The following is a 16,497-nucleotide window of genomic DNA, read 5'->3' as shown; positions in this document are numbered from 1 at the left end:
GGCCTGTCCACTACTGCCAGCAGTTCCTTAAGCTCGGGTGAACTGTTGGAGACGCCACCGCGTGCACCATCGTCCCCTTCCGCGGCGAGTCTTCAGCTGAAACCGGAACCCCTGGCCGTGGAGATGGGCGGAAAGTGCAGCAGCGCCCCCTTGTTGGAGAACAACGACGCGGAGAAGGCGAACGGGAAGGTGCCTGTGAGTACCACCTTACAATTGCCAACAATTCTTCTCGTTCATTGTCTATAAAAGTAAGGGCATGCAAAATGTTTAAGATTCTGGTAGATTTGCGAAAGACTTTGACGCCTTGAAATGTTCTCCCTTCTTAGAAATCGGAACGATACCTACATACTTCTAATTCTTCAGTATTCGCGTACAGATTCTTTGCTGAAGTTTTCTTAAGTTTAAGTACGTTAGTACCGCAAGACAAGTTTGAAAATTTTTATTTTATTTACACCAAAATGTCATGAGCTGCTGAATTTTGGTAGCCGTGTAAGAATTCAGCTGAGATAATGTTTACCCAGACCCTTCGTGTTGTATAACAGCTGCGTCGAATCGATTTAGTACTTTCTCCAATAATCAGCATTGAGAATATTCGGAATTTCCGTGATCAGCCATCGAATAATCAGCATTGTTCAGCGAATTATCGCGAAAGTCAGCAAGCTCTCCGCGCCGTTTTAACTCGAAGCACCCTAAAAAGTTAGAACAATGCACGCCCGTGGCTCCGTTCCCCTTCGCGATCGATCAACAGTTGAGCGATACGAATGATAAATAACCGTGCTGGCCCGGATAGACTGACAACTGTCCAGCCCCATACGAAACGGCACCGTGTGCCAGAGAGATATTTCTTTAAATATCGATAACAAGCCCAGGCATGGCTCGAAGGCAGTACGAAGTTCGGGGTTTAGCTGTAAGAGTATCGTCCTAGCTGTTCAATAGGGAGCATTAATCACGTGGCAGTAAAGCGTGTATGGCATTTGGCATCGAGATTACCAAGCGGAGATACGTTCCTCGGACTGTTGCTCCGTTCGGTGATCCGCGGTTATGGGCCACCATTAGTCTCTGCCCACGTGGAGCGTGTACGTTTGCGTGGCATTGACCATCGCGAACACGGTATTTGTATTTTACTCGGTTGTACCGTGGCATGTTGAGCCCGTGTGGGCCGTTCGCGGCGAGGGCCGTCGTAAGATTGACACTTTGTTGTCACGATGAACCTTAATTTCCCCTTCGTGACAGGTATATCTCTCCACCTGCTACGTATGGCCGGTCGAATATCTTGCAAATTAACCGATTCGCGGTGAATTGAATCGATGAAACGAGCCGTTCTTTCACACCCCGTTCCGAACCACTGCCCTGCCCGCCACGGTTTATTGTTCGTTCGCTCCTTCCTACTTGCCAGGAGATATTCTTTTGGGTGGAGTCACGTAGGTCGACGAAAGTAATTCACTCTAATGAACTCGTTTCTCTGGTGAATTTCGAACGGGATTAAAAACGGTAAAGTCTATCGAGGACGACGAATGTTATTGGTGTTTGTCGTAAAATTCAAACTTTATTAGCCAGATGGAGATCTGAAATTTCCCTTCTCAGCGGGGCTCTCGTCTCTTGCCTTGATATCTCGCACGTCGATCGGATTTTCTTTAATACAACATACAGCGTGGCGGTGATTGTACAATTGATATTTGTTGAGTGTGATGAACTTAATTCTGCTCACCGCGGGTATCTCCACCTACTCTCGCAATTATCTTGTGCACTTATCTTTCGAATGAATTATAGATAATATCGATTCATGAAAAGCTAGCTGTTCAACTCGGCGTTTTTATTCAGGGTGTATCTCTTTTACGATTAGGATGCTTTTATTAGGAAAAGGAGTGGAAATAGTTCGGTTGAATGGACTTGAATTGACAGTGGCAAATCGGGTTTATATTCGAAAACGAGGAGATCCTTCAGCGAACAGAAGGATCGATACTCGTTTGAGCTGCTTGCTAATCTTAGACTACCTCTAGGTCAATAATTATTTTGCAGTTAATTAACTAGTCATAGTTTCCGTAGTCCCTTCGTCGTCGTCGATCAGTTCACAGTTATTTCTCCATTAAATCGCGTGTTTAGAATCCCTCCTCTACGATCTCACGTAAAAATTCGAATTTAATTCGCACTCCACGTTAACCGAGAACACTTGACGCGTTACAAGGTTTGAGGTCTAAATTTAATACGCTCCATTTTTCTTCCCGTTGATTGAGAATCCCTTCTAGCACAACTCCTCGACTCTATAATTCCGTGGCCTTGTCCTCAAGGAACAGATTTACCAAGGTATCATCGAACAAGGCGAAGGAAAGGAGCCAAGTATCGCTCCGTGTCCCAAGGGATGCAATAAATTCTTGTTCGTTGACGTCCTATGGGCAAATAGCGTGAGGAACCTCTATATTTATCCAAAGGTCTTCTTTGATATCAGCTGCCCTGGGTGTCGCAGCGCGATCCCGCAACTGCGTCAAGAAAATTGTTCGGTGTTGAATGATGGCAGGCTCAGAGTACTCACGAGTCCACGTAACAATTGAGTAATACCGTACGTAATTTACGGGGGAATTTTAACTCGACCCGGTTGGCAGGTCTCACCCTCGTCACCGTGAACGGTGGATGTCCCGTCTCTACGTAAATTGTTCAAGGTCAGCCTGGATGCTTTGATGCTAAAAACGACCCTTCGCGTCGATGCACAACCGCGCAGCCAATATTCTGTTTACCTCGAGCGGCTTTTTGCTGCCACAGCCGCCGGGATAAAATAACATTCGAACTTCTACATAGAACAGGACGTGGAAATTCGATTTCAGAAAAATCCGCTGAAACTTCAATCATTGGAAGTTTGGAGAATCTTCGTGTAATGATTAGTACTTACGGTGCTTGAAACTTTTCTAGTCGATACACAAAAAATGTTAAGAATCACGTTTGGCAGAGGAAAGGGGAAACGGTAGGAATTCTTTGATACGTTAATAGACCATCCAGTTGTTGCACAATTACTTCCAGCCGAGGCTAAAATTAATTTACTTGCTTCACTTGGAAAAACAGACGCGAAGCTTTTAACACGCTCCCCACAATAAATTTTCTATGAGACCTCGCGTTACGTCGCCGTCGCCCACGTCGCTAAATCTTTTCGCCTTTTCGCTCGTCGCTACCTTCCCAGAGCGAAACGAGTCGAGGGAAATTCCTTTTTGCGAGAGAACTAAACGCGCCAGGCAATGAATGTTCCTCGTACACTTGCCGGGCAAAGAAGAATACCATTTTTAGCGTCCTACTCTTTGACAGATTATCTTGCAGAAGCTCTAGCTCGTCAGTGATTCCATTTCTGCGAACAACCGCGCGTTTTAAACGCGCCCGCGTACGTTGCAGGGCGAACGTTCGTACGAGTAAGGAAATAAATCAAAACACCGGGGCCTGTGTGCGCAGCATTCTGTTTGCTTCGAATATTCTCATCCCCGGGTATCAAAAATAGCAGCAGCGCACAAAGTTTCCAGCGCAGGGAATGTTATTTACTCGCAATTTATCGATCTTCTTGTAGTCTAGCTGGGTTTAGTGTCCATAAATCCTGAACGTCTTTTATAATCATCCCGCGGAGTGGTTGTCATTAATCGGTGCGCGAGATAGTTAAAAATTGATAATTCAGTCGGTGCAGCATTTTTGACGCTTCGAACAACGGTGTTATTTATAGGCCCACTTGGCTGCGCAGCTTTCAATAAATCTAGAATCTCGAATGCGATTCTGAAATATGCGGGTAGTCGGTTTCGTTTAATTGCACGTGACGATGCAGTGACTTATGTTTGATACTCGCTGCGTATTACCATTGAGAAATTTTCGTGTCGTCTCGCGTAGAGGATTACGTCTGAATTTTATGAGCAAGATGAACGGGTGCCTTCTTCTTTCGTTTACATTCTTCACCGATCACTCTTTCAAATGCTACATTGCCGTTCGGGGATAGCGTAAAAGTTCCTTTCTTTACGGCAGGGGTACAATAACAAAAGAAAAGTAAAATAAATAAAATGCTGAAGAAGCAAAAAATCTTTTCAGTCGCACTTCCCTACGCGAAATAGCATTTTCATTTGCAGCAACCTGATAATTACAAAGTGGTTGGTTGAGACAGAGCAACGCACCCTGCAAATCGAACTCAGAAACAACGTTGTGGCTATTAAAGTCCTAGTTACATACAGGCCTGTAGTTTAGACCTCGAAGCTACAAGTCGAGGTGCAATGATTTTTTCGCTCCTCGGCGGAAGTTCCCCTTCACCTAAGGCCCTTTTGCGCGCACAACCCACACACGATGGCTATTAGAGGTATGAGGGATGCCAACCGATTAATACGCCGACATGGCTCGCTGCCCCATTAGCTTTGATCACTCGCGAACACCGGCACACCGATCCCCTGTACGTGTGTATCGTGAAAACATATGTTTGCCGAGGCAATGATGCTCACTCGTGCGCAAACTGCCACCTCGTGTACCCGACACTTCATTGATAATTCGCATTCACCGTTCGACCCCTGCCAGAAACCACTCGATAAACCACTTTTCTCCAGTTCCCGCCCTACTTTCCCACAATGTCGATTATGTCACCCGAGATTCGGCGGCGAAGCTTATCGCGAGAAGAAATGAAACATGTCAATCACGATTCAGGTTTCTTAGGATTGAAGGTTTGCTGTTGATGTTCTAGTACGACGGAACGGTAGCTTGCGAAGGGGATGCGAATTCAGTGCGATTGATTGTGCTATTCTGTTCGATTGGGTGAAGTTAATCAGTTCGAATGCGCAGCCACGCGGAATCATGTTTTATTAGATATTCCGCTTGCAATTAATCAGCTCCTTGTACGAGCAAATGCGTGCAAATGTTTGCGTGCGAGCGCACGCAATTAGACCAAGGATGCGTTCTTTCCACGGTTTAATGAGTTTTCGTACGATCATCTTATGGTCAGCCGGCGGATAAAAAGAAAAATATTTGCCGAGGGGAACCGATCGACGTTTTACGATACCGTTCGAGGTTGAAGTCGGAAAACAAAGTTTTAACATCGACGAGCAGATTTTCGCGCTGCATCTTGACGGAGGTTTGTGATTCGGCGGTAAAAAGAGGGAAGGTTAGCGAAATCTTGGAAGAGCAAATAAAGTTTTCTTGGCCTGTTTCATCAGAATCCTCTTTGAAGTTATGCAGCTCGTAAAAGAAGGGGGGGAGGAGGCCGTCTATTGGGCATTGTTCGAGAAAAATATTTGCAACTTCGTGTCCGTTTTTTTGTAAATACACCGACATTTCCAACGGCTACAGGCTGACGTTTACAGCCTTCGTACGATTAAACGCCTATTTTACTGCTCCGTATTTTGCGGCGAAGGACAATTAGTTTCGTCAGCTTTGACTCGTTCTGTCGACTTCTTGATACTACCTTTTCTAAACATCGCGGTGTTTAAGTTACGGGGACGGGATGTAATGTCGCGCCCAGTAAATTATTTTCGCGTGTCACGGATGATTCACGGGCATTTGGAAGAAAAATTCAATTTTCGCAGCTCGCCTCACAGGAAAGATACTACCTTCCTTTCCAACCAATATTTTACTCATATTTTGTTTGGCATTGACCGTTAAAATTTACCTATAGAATTCTTTTTACGATGACGATCCTGTCAGTGTTTCCCACAGAAGTGACCCAAAGAGTCAGATGATTGAAAGTAATGACAAAATCCTGAAATTTCCGTCACTCTAGTTGATGCCACTCACTTCTCGGATTTTAGGAACCGGCGGATCAAAACCTCTGGCACCCCCCTCATTATCGTGACGAGAAATTTCGTTCCGAAAACTTATTAATACCGCGAACTAAATTCCCTGGTGGAAAATGTCGTCCACCCACGCGTTGTCCTTTTTTCTTCTTATAAAACTATATTCGCGCGATGTTTAATCGATGGGTGACCGTGTTTTGTGCCAGCATGGCGGGCAAGGTATAGGTAATGATGTATGATATTTGTTTCTTCGATGTTGGGTCTGGCTCGATATCGCATGTGGGTCATGGCCCGTTCCCTCGTTTCCCCGTTGCCGAAGGATAACCCCGTGGTTTTTCTAAATACACGCCTCCGCAAGTGCGGCGCGCGGTTTTCAACCCGCTCCGTGGCTGGTGAATATGATAATAATATCCGCCCACGGCAATTTGGACGTCGTCGCGCGTACCGCGGCCAATTAACGAGCACAATGATTCGAATGCAATTTGAGACGCCCAATCATCGGCCATCAGGCCGGTAATTTTGTGCCGGTAAATCTGCTGGACGATAACCAGGCGGGGCGATTTAATTATTAACGGGCCGCGGGGGTGTTTTGCCGCGATCGCCGGTTAAATCGCGTCGGAACGTTTGGCGCGACGTTGATCCGCGACCGGCGGATTGATTGAATTTTAATATCGCCGGGGATGATTGGAATATTCGGGTTGCATCGGGGTTACCGTCGGGCGGGAACGGCGCTCCTTTATTTCGCGCGTGGCGGACGTTGAGAGGCGTGTGACGTTATGGTGCCGAGGGAACGAATCCATAAATCTTCCGTCGTGGTTTATGCTTAGATAAAGGCATCGCTGTTGCGAACTGGGACGCTCAGGACCATTTGTATTGCCTTCGGGTCGATGATAACCTGATGGAATGATGGCGAAATCACTGGTTTTATTGTTGACGCGTTGGTACCGCTTGTGCGTTTGTAGGCTTTGAATAACATAACTTTGTGATTTTATGTTGTGATTTTTTGTTCTGAGAATTTTGTAATGAACCAAGTCCAGAGAAGTTTAATAAACTTAGGTGTAGATAATAAGAAGGGTAACCAGTGATGGGATACTTCTCAGTGGAAAGTAAATCGATACGAAGGAGTGTCGCATATTGTAGAGTCGGTTAATATTCTTCGAAATCGTAATTAATAAAATTTTTCCTTTGCTTGCAGAATTTGCAGCAGCCACGCTCGCAGTCGGAACGACAACTATCAGGTGCGTTTTCTACGAACACAGTATGTATTGCTTCATTGCTTCGTAGGAAAGTTAGAAATCGGTAATAGCTGTGCAGTTGAGCTGTACTATTTCCGAGTCCGTCAAACTTTTAATGGCCATCTGCGTTGGCTCTTGTTCACTGATCTCTGCTATCAAAGCGACCGATTGAAGTCAGTGCTTAAGACGTCCCTCCCGAGTTATTTTCTCGCTCCTAACTTTGTACACAAGAGGGTGTCATTCAAGTTTGACAATTCAGTGTGAAATTTGCTGTTTCTAGCGCCTGATTTCTACGCACGCGCGAATATGCTTTGCAAAGTGTTCGTTCAAATTCAGAATAATTCGACGTACAACTACGACTGAGGATTATAGTGAAACACGCTATCCCCTTCTATTCGCTTTGATAGTTTCTGGATTCTACATAAATTTATAATCAAACCGAGGTACCTTCAATTCACTCAGTACCTCAGTCGAAGGCTACATTAAAATTCAAAGTAATTCCTCTTCAAATACTTCAGAGTCCCAAACGAACGCATAGGTACCGTTTGAAATTAATAATCCACAACATCTGTTAGGCGGGCCATTGAGAAAGCTTACCTTTCCGCGTTCACCGTCCAGAAAATGCAAACTTGTTCCGTTCTCAGTGATCGACTGGTTCGAAAAGCGCTCTCCTAAACCATGGCCACTGAAATATTACCGATGTCCTGCACCTCGGGACCCGTCGTGCCCGGCCTCTCCTTGTTCAATTCCCGTCAAGCTTCCACTCCGTCGGCGGGGTGATTTATTTCGATCGAAGCAGGGGCAATTTGTCGCCCCCGGCGCGAACGAAAGTGGCCTGCACGTCCGCGAAACCGCTGGCGTGGGTTAATTCTTAATTTTAGCCCTGGGTCAGCACGCCTGGCGCCGGAAGCTTTAATCACGGCGAGGTACCGAGTCGCGCCTCGAGAAAGCAATTAGCGCCGGCTCGCGAACGCGTCGATAATTAATTAAACTTTCGCGATCGATTCCCCGCGTTGTTTCCGCGCGGGCGAGCCTCGCTTCGTTGTATTGTACGAGCCTGGCTTCGCTCACGCGGCCAGCGTATTTCGGGGCCTCCGCTCGCAATTCTTTGATCACCGCCCTCTGGATAGAAAGCTGCCGGAAACGCTAGGCCGACGAAAGGACATCGCAGAAAGTAGTAGAAACGAAGACGCGCACCACCTGTAGACGCTCTCTCCACCTGTGCTTTAATCTTTGATCAGACAGACTGCGGTTTGGGCCTGTTCCTAGCTGCACTTTGTTGCCCTGAATCTAAAATAAGCTAGTGTCAGCCGTCTGCCGTGGTATTTGTGCCTTTCCTCAGGAAGATGCAGGGAATGCAAGTCGAAGTAATGAATGGATGATTATTTGTCCACCGAAAGGTGCTTTCTTGGCCCTTCAGACCCCTTTCTGCGAATTAAGTGACGCGGCAGGGTTGCATTGTGCTTGGCTACTTGGAAGATCTCTGCTTCCACGAGGTTTTCCGAGCTCTACGGAAAGCCACTGTTTTCGGTGCTACTCCGTTTAATCAAGGTAGAAACAGATGCTGAAGTGCTATTAGCTGGCGGATGTGTCATTGTTCGCCGTCGAAGCGATGCTTTCTTCTGTAGTCCTCAAACTTCTTATACGATAAGTAGGCCTTTCAGCACTTAGGGTGTTCGCGGAATAAAAGGCTGGCAAAGAATAGGGAAGAAATCGATGATCCAGAAAATGAACTTGCACGTGTTCGACTCTATTTAACCTTATATCAGAAATTGATTCTACGCTGACGTCATTATCGGAAAGGTCGGAGGCATTGTTTCGGAAATATGGCGGGTATCGATCTCGACTTGGGGGACGGTAGGTTCGTGCACGCGACGAAGCGCGCCGCTATGGATTAATGTCAAGATTATTCCTTTCCATCCGAGGATGATGGGATCGAACGAGGTATCCGTGCACTTCCGCGCGAAGAATGTGTGTCATCCAGGTGTTATGGATTCAGACGCACGTGTTAGAAACGCGAACGTTGCAGGCGAATTTGAATACGAGGTCTACAATTATGCAAATTCGGTATCGTGATTTACCGAGCTTTTTATAGGGTAGGATGCAGCGTGGAAATATGTATCCTGCTCGGGGTAACATATTAAGGGGGATTTTTTAACAGTTTTCCCGTGGTTAGTGCTTCGAAATGACGGTGAATTATAGTCATCCTGAGAAATGTGGCCACAATCAGCTGCGAGATGAATCGAGGCACTGAGAGCAAAAAAAAAAACAGCCTAACCCGCTTTGTACAAAAATTATTTTTTCCTATTTGATATGATTACTGCAGCCTATTGGAATACATTATTGCTACTAACTCAATTTCGCAAAAAATGTGGGTTAATCCGTTTTGATCTCAATGCCTCGAAAGAAGAATACAGTGTAAGTGCCAAAAATCAAATTCTATAATATAGTATTGCCATTGGCAAGTAGAACATTTTCCGCTGAATATTTTGTTTTTCTTAATTTTGGCTCTTACAGTGTTTTCTACAAGGGCTCTTCAATTCCTTTGCGTAATCGGGAATATGAATCAATTCGGTGGCTGAACGTGCTCCAATTTCTTAAAATCACTTGTGCTTTTCTTGCTCAACTTATTTAAGTTGCAAATACGTCCAGATTTTTCAGTCGATTATTTCAAGAGGAGGATCACTAGCATACTCAACCTTCGTCATATTCTTAAAGAAATACGTATTGTTCAGAAAAGGATTATATATTAATAGGTGATCTGCAAAAAAACAGTGTATGTTTTCTCCATCCGCGAAGTTTGATTAAAAAAGGTCCAATACTTCATTCATTCTTAAAATACGAGGTTCACTGGGTATGTTTGCCAGTATATTGCAAATGACCTATCGAATCGTGGAACGTGGAGCTGTTTTTAAAAAGAAAATGCCACCTTGCACTGTAGCATGGCGAAGTATACAATTTACGTATTAGTGAAGTATCGCTTTCGCGTTGCAAACAGAATTATCGGGGAAGCTCTCAGCCCTTCGATACGGTAATTAAAAATCGATGCTGTAAAGTGCAGTTACATTAAGCTTAAACGCACGGCGGCATCGGATGTTTTATGATTTCCGTATCGAAACGATGGGGCAACATTTTGAAATGAATATTTCGGATGAAATTCCGTATCATTCTTATTCTAATATATAAAGTAACGTGTGTCTAATACATTTGTCATCGTCACGAGCCCTGCACGCGAGAAATTCACCATATTCCATGTGCACGCTTCCTTTTTCTACTACATCAGACGCATATCTTACCTTGATATACAAGGGAACAAAAGAGAGATACTTTATTTCGAAATATTGCCACATTCGATTAATACAATGGATCTAAAAGATGCGTTGATTCCGATACCCTTATCATCCGTGGAAAGTGGTTGAAAATGATTGTATATCTGTTTTATATGACTTTAATTCCGAATATGGTTGAAAGCTTCGAAGATTATCGTACACAGTAATCGAATCGTAGAGTGAGTCAAGTTTACATTAAGGAACCTCTGTTAGTAGGGCCTGAAATCGGTATACACCGTGTACTTGCACGCTAATGAATTCAGTTGCCACATTCGTGGGCCATTAATCAAACAGGGGTTCATACATTTGTCAGGCTAATGCATTAATTCGTGCATAAGGTAAAGTCGCGTCGCGATACAGTGTTCTAGGTCCGTCGTTATTTTTATTAAGTCTTTAGGAAGAAAGAAATTGTTATTTTTATGTCTCTCGAGAATCCTACAATGAGAAATGTAGATGTCAAGGCACGAAGACAGAACTCGTAGATTTCTTTGCATTAAGAAAGTAATTTATTTCACTTTGTGCTGACTTAGACTTCCAATTATTTCCTTCATTTTACTACTTTCTTTACTTGCTTTTCAGATTAAAATGATCTTTCACAAATTCATTTCACTTGAAAAGGCACACTGTTTTTCTTCTTAAATATATATTATATATATATTGCAAAATATTCGCCCCTTTCTTTTCTTGCATACTATGCTTGCGTAACGACGAAAAAACAACCATCCACCTACCAACCAAAAAAGGGCCTGCTTCACGCTACGTCGGCTTTAACATCGGAAAATTCTTGCACGCTCTTTATTCATTTTTCATCCCTGACAGACTTTAATGGTACTAAAAACTTTATGGACGGAAGAAGAAAACGTCGTTTAGGTCCGCGGTGATCGAAATTTCTCTGGCATCTAAATATGTCCTATTTCAATTTTATTATTCAATTTACCTAGTAGGAGAATATTCTGTATCACACTACAGTGGGTGGCCAAATTATTATACTCAAATAAAAAGGTTTGAGATTTTGTAAGTTTAAGCGATGGAATAAAATAGATGTCTCGTTTTTAATGTTATAATATTATTTTTTAATACTAGTATATGTATTTAAGAATGCAAGTTGAAGAATGTTTAAGACTATATTGCACGAGAAATACAATTACTCAGTATTTCATGACTCCGCCTTTAGCTTTTATGACTTGGATTCGGGGTGGCATGCTTTCAATGCATTCTGTGGCTACTTCCTGCAGTTTTGGAATATTCTGCCATAATCTAATGATATTCTCTATTATTTCTGTTTTATTTGTAATAATTTTATCCCCACCCTTTTAAAAACAAATGAGATTTATATGTTGGAAAATTACTCGCAATATTGCCAGATGTTGTAGCTAATCAATGAATGAAAAAACAATAACATTCATGCATAGTTACTTTAATTACAGCCACGACTTTCACAGATTATGACGAAAATGTTTTGAATACCTATAATAATTTGCCCACCCTCTATACTCTATCAAAAGTGACAAGAAACTCTCTTGTTCGTATTTTTATTCAATTTTCATCCTGGACACACTCGAACGTCATTGAAGAGATTCCCTATACCAAAGGGAAAACGTTACTTCGATGCACGTTGTTTGCCGTGTATCCTTCGTCGAACACAAGCATTCAAATTACCAAACAAAAGAGTAGCTCGTTTCATACTACGCTACATTGAACGTGGGAGAGCTCGCCACCTTTTTCGTTTATTTTTTTAACCTTTACACCCTTTGACGATACTACAAAGCCTACTTCCAATCAGAAGCTTCATGTTTATCGATACCTATCTCCTATCTAAATATCAGAAAACTCATCTATCAGGCTTCGATGATCCCTCCAAACTCATCCTTATTTTCCTGCTCACCTAGAATACTACACTACCTCCACACTTCAGAACACCTTTCCTACACTTCGTTCACCTTCCACCCCCAACACCCTTCAATGACTCCGCCAAGCTCGTTCTTATCTCCATTTTCGCTAGTCACCCACAATTCCGAGTTACCCACTTGAGACCACAGAATTGCACCACCACGCTTCTCCATTCACCTTGCCCGTATCAGCAGCCTCGAGCCGCGAGCGACGATGATTGAGACCCCCTCGTCCATCGTCGAAACGGCCGCTGCGAGCGGCTGACACGCGAGGGATCGTTCCACTTGGATCCATGGATCCTCGGAGATGCGTCGGCGCGCGTATCGAGCAGCAGGTGATTTGATCGGTTCGCGAGGGAAAAAATGTCGGGGAGACGCTTGCGCTGCGGCGGTGACGGCGGTGGCGACGGTGGCTTTCGTCCCGTCGGCCAATGGAGCACGGTGCCAGTCGTCGCTATCACGAGCACCGCGGCGCTGGCCGCAGTACACCAAGCGGCGTCCACGCGACTCGCGACGCGCGCGTCTATCGTTCCTCGAGGGGTCCTCGAGCCTCCCTTTTTCGTCGAGAACCGTCGTTCGTGTGCGCGATAATTCCACGTCGGACGGAGCAGGCCTCTTCTACGCGGCTTCTCTCATTTTAGGTATCGATCCCAGTCAGATCGATGCTCGCTACGTTGCGCATCGAACGTACCAAACTAAAATCGAGTTCGACGAAGAGTATGGCAGCGGTACAGTTTCGACTCGGACACTTCTTTCGATTCAGAATTCTAGTTTCGAAATCTATCCTCTGCCCCGGACAAGTGACTCTGCCGGAGCACTGAGTACTTCTCTTTTATGTTGGGTGATGATTGCTTGTATTTGAGGCTTCTGTGATGGTGTGGAGGATTTTTGGAGTTTCCCGGAGAGGGTTTCAAGTTTGGTGGAATTGTGAGGCGAGATTTCGTGGCTGGTTTTGCGCGCCAATTTCGTCGACGCCGCTCCGGGATATTTACAACGGTGTCCATGCTGTTTCGTTGCGATTGTCGAGTGACAGTTGATTTACCTGTGGGACCGTTCAATGGTTGTTTCTCTGGAGTACCTTCTGAGATGTTTTGTACATCTGTGACGGATGTTTTCTGTAAATGTTCGGTGCTTGGCGATCAGTATTCAACATCGCGCTGTCATTTTCTCATTAACCAGTTCTGGCTTGCTTTTCCAAACGTCTATTTATTGATTATTGATTACTGGGCTCTGGAGGACGAGCTTCTGCAGGCTAGTTAAAAGTTAGGAACATTGAATCTTCGTTTTCTAATTTAAGAACTTCTGTCCGATGGTGCTCTCAGGGCCGGTACGGCGTTGAAAGTTTACCTGAATGATGTACTGTTTCTTGAGGGAATCCTTATTAGTTTTATACAAGTTTTATACGTGGCAGGAACTTCTAAATCGTGTTCCGCGCCATCGTGGAAGATGTTTGTAATGGAGGAACAAGGAAAACGTAATTTCGAACGTTTATAAGTTTGAACAGTGTATCTCTACCTTGAAAAGATTATCTTCATAAAATTGTGTTCATAGTAATGTTATAAGAATGTTAAATATTTTCGTCGAGATTCTAAAAACAAGTTCACTATTTTTCAAAGCATGTATTTGTTTGTATGTTACTTTCCCCTTGATTCTCACTGTTTCTGTGCTGCCGAGGTTGCAGAAGCAGTTGGGACAGTTGACAGTGAAACAAATGAGTCTACGTTTATTTTCTTGATTCTATCTTTGGTATTGATACTTCCGAAAAATTTCTGATTGTATTGAATTTATCTTTCGCAATATGGAGAATAATTAGAAAACGTGTCATGATTAATACTTATTCCAAGACACGCGCGTGGTCACAGATTTAACGAGAATATATTTATAGAGTGATAATCGATTTAATAATTAAGAAGCCTTTTTTTAATTTTAGCAGTGGACTAGCCTGGCCTAATAATACTCACTAGGGAGCACGCCCAACCCGGAAATTTCGGTTAGACATAAATCACGCACGTTAGCAATGTCACGGACGTTACTCCTTAATGTGTATTATATCAACGGAGCAACGACCTGAATACGTAATGAATCTATTGTTAATTGCGTTCTTCTTATTCAAAGAAAAATGACGAAGTTTAAGTATAGAAGTATGGCGGAAGTATGATATGGAAGAAAAGTGCCATAGATTAAATCCAGTTGAAACGAAATTTGTCAAGCCTTCCGCCAAAGAACTTGACAGAAAAGAAACGCCTCCAGTGAGAAACGATTTCCCGATTTCGCGTCAGTATAAATCCTCGCGGTGTGTATCTCTCGTTAGAAGGAAGATCGGGGTTAAATATATTTGATGGTCACGATCGAGGGGGCTGGCTCTCGCGGTTTATAAAATATTTACCGCGCCGCGACACGGAGTCAAAGAGCCAGACTTTATTGACAGACGGTGCGCCGGAGTTTACAAAATTCATCCGTCGCTAATTCCCATCCGCGCTTCATTTGCGTTTCGTTCTAATTATTCATCGGCTATCTCTCGTCCGCTTCCTGTTACCCGGTCGCGACATTTATTAAGTTCTCGCGAGCAGCTTTCTGTCCCAACGTCCAATTCCGATGAACCTATGTACCATCCGCAAATTGGGCTGCCACCGAAATCACCTCGAATCGCGAATATCCAGATGCTTATGTCACTTTACGACTTCAAGTGTCAATTATCCCTTCGACCGCTACTGTCTACGAGTGAAGAACGAATTTTGTGCCTTTGAGGGTCGGGAACTGATGTGGCAGAATTCCAAAAGCTGCAATAATTCTTGAGCAAGTAGAGCAAGATCTCGCTCGGATGGTATCTCAAAGAGAAGGCGAAAATTCTCCACGAGTTGAGCCTAGGCCTAGGCGAATGATTTAATACGAGCATAACGTGGGTATTAGGCAAAATTTCGTTATTCTGCTGTGATAATTTAAGTTCGCTGTATGGTCGGAGAACACGCGCCTCTGTTCGGCTGCGTAGGCGGAAAATTCAATTTCGCATAGTCGTTTAGCATCCTTGATTGAGCGCGTTTCGAACAAACGTCTTGGTAAAGTTCAAAGGTTTTCCACGGTACACGGCGACAGTGATCACCTATACATACGTACGGTCTGCAGGAGTACGGTTCAATAAATATTGAATACGAAGGTATTAGACCTTGCATTCCGATATCGGGTGTAAATGAATATTTGGAACGTGGAGCGCGCTACTCCGTTCGTATTATGAATCCAATAAAGTGTTTGCGCTTAGACACGTTTCACTGTTGGACGAGAACACTGCTCCGTTTCCTTTCGCAACTGAATAGTGGAGACGGTGCACGTTTATACGTGCTTTCTCGCATAAATTCGATTCTCATCGTACGGTGGCGGCGTGCTGTTGGAAATAATTAGGGAATCATGCTTCTGGACGATTTGGTAGAATATTTCAGATATTATAGATTATAGATGACAAGGCACAGTTGGTATTTAGTACAAGTATCGCCCTGTCAACATCTTGTTCCTATATTTTCTAAAATTCTGTAAGTATTAGGTGCCCCTCCAAAAAACTTCATATCTTTTATTTATTTATTTGTATATACGGGAGAACTCTTTGGTACATAAAGAATAGAGAGAACCAGTAGAGTAGACTAATACATAGAAGTAGAAACACAAAAATGAAGGAAATAAAGGAAAAGAGAAATAGTACCGAGATATAAAATAAGTAAAAAAGAATAAAATTCAATGAAAGCAAGTAGAAGCTAGCAAGAATTATTATAGTGAGAAAGAGTATAGTGAGTGGCAGAAGAGATCTTCATTCACAAACACTAGAACAGCTAATTCATTTTCTCAGCGAGCATAAAAGTAGTAAAAGTATTATCGAATCCAATTATTTTGACCACGAAAATTTCCATGCTTTATTGATCAACGAATTTTTTAATTTGCAACCTCTCAGCTGGTTTTCACGGTAATAATCTGCTCGGCTTGCAGCCCGACTTCTTCCACGCCCGCGAAAGATACGAATGCAGCTTTTTATCCAGGATTTTGCTTTCACTTTATGCAACCCGCTATCAATTAATTACCGACAGTGGCTCGATCGGCTTTAATTGCGTCGCGCCTCACCAAAGTCCGGAGAGGAAACGGCCCCTCGTTACCCGCTCCCAGCGACGACCAGCCAACGTTTCAGCCTGGAATCTGTCGCGTGTGTCTCAGTTGTTGAACGACGTTTCGTAACAATGCCGAATTAAGATCGATGTCCCGATCGTGCAGCCAGATAACCGTCGTTATTGTTCGCCCCGGGAAGCGTTTAATCTTGCCATTAGTCGCGTTT

The 16,497-nt window shown here is 43.8% G+C and overlaps 1 protein-coding gene across 1 annotated transcript in view; it reads left to right on the top strand.

Moving 5' to 3' along the window:
* Positions 1-16,497, top strand: part of Cv-c (RhoGTPase activating protein) — a 277,255-nt gene that overhangs the window by 101,268 nt on the left and 159,490 nt on the right. The window contains exons 7-8 of the mRNA XM_076813303.1: positions 2-195; positions 6,928-6,970. Of these exons, the coding sequence (XP_076669418.1) occupies positions 2-195; positions 6,928-6,970 (237 nt within the window). The remainder of the gene's footprint in view (position 1; positions 196-6,927; positions 6,971-16,497) is intronic.

Source organism: Andrena cerasifolii, chromosome 5 (genome assembly GCF_050908995.1).
Source record: "Andrena cerasifolii isolate SP2316 chromosome 5, iyAndCera1_principal, whole genome shotgun sequence".
Taxonomy (NCBI): domain Eukaryota; kingdom Metazoa; phylum Arthropoda; class Insecta; order Hymenoptera; family Andrenidae; genus Andrena; species Andrena cerasifolii.
Note: the sequence above shows the minus strand (reverse complement) of the source record. Positions and strands in the feature narration are given on the sequence as shown.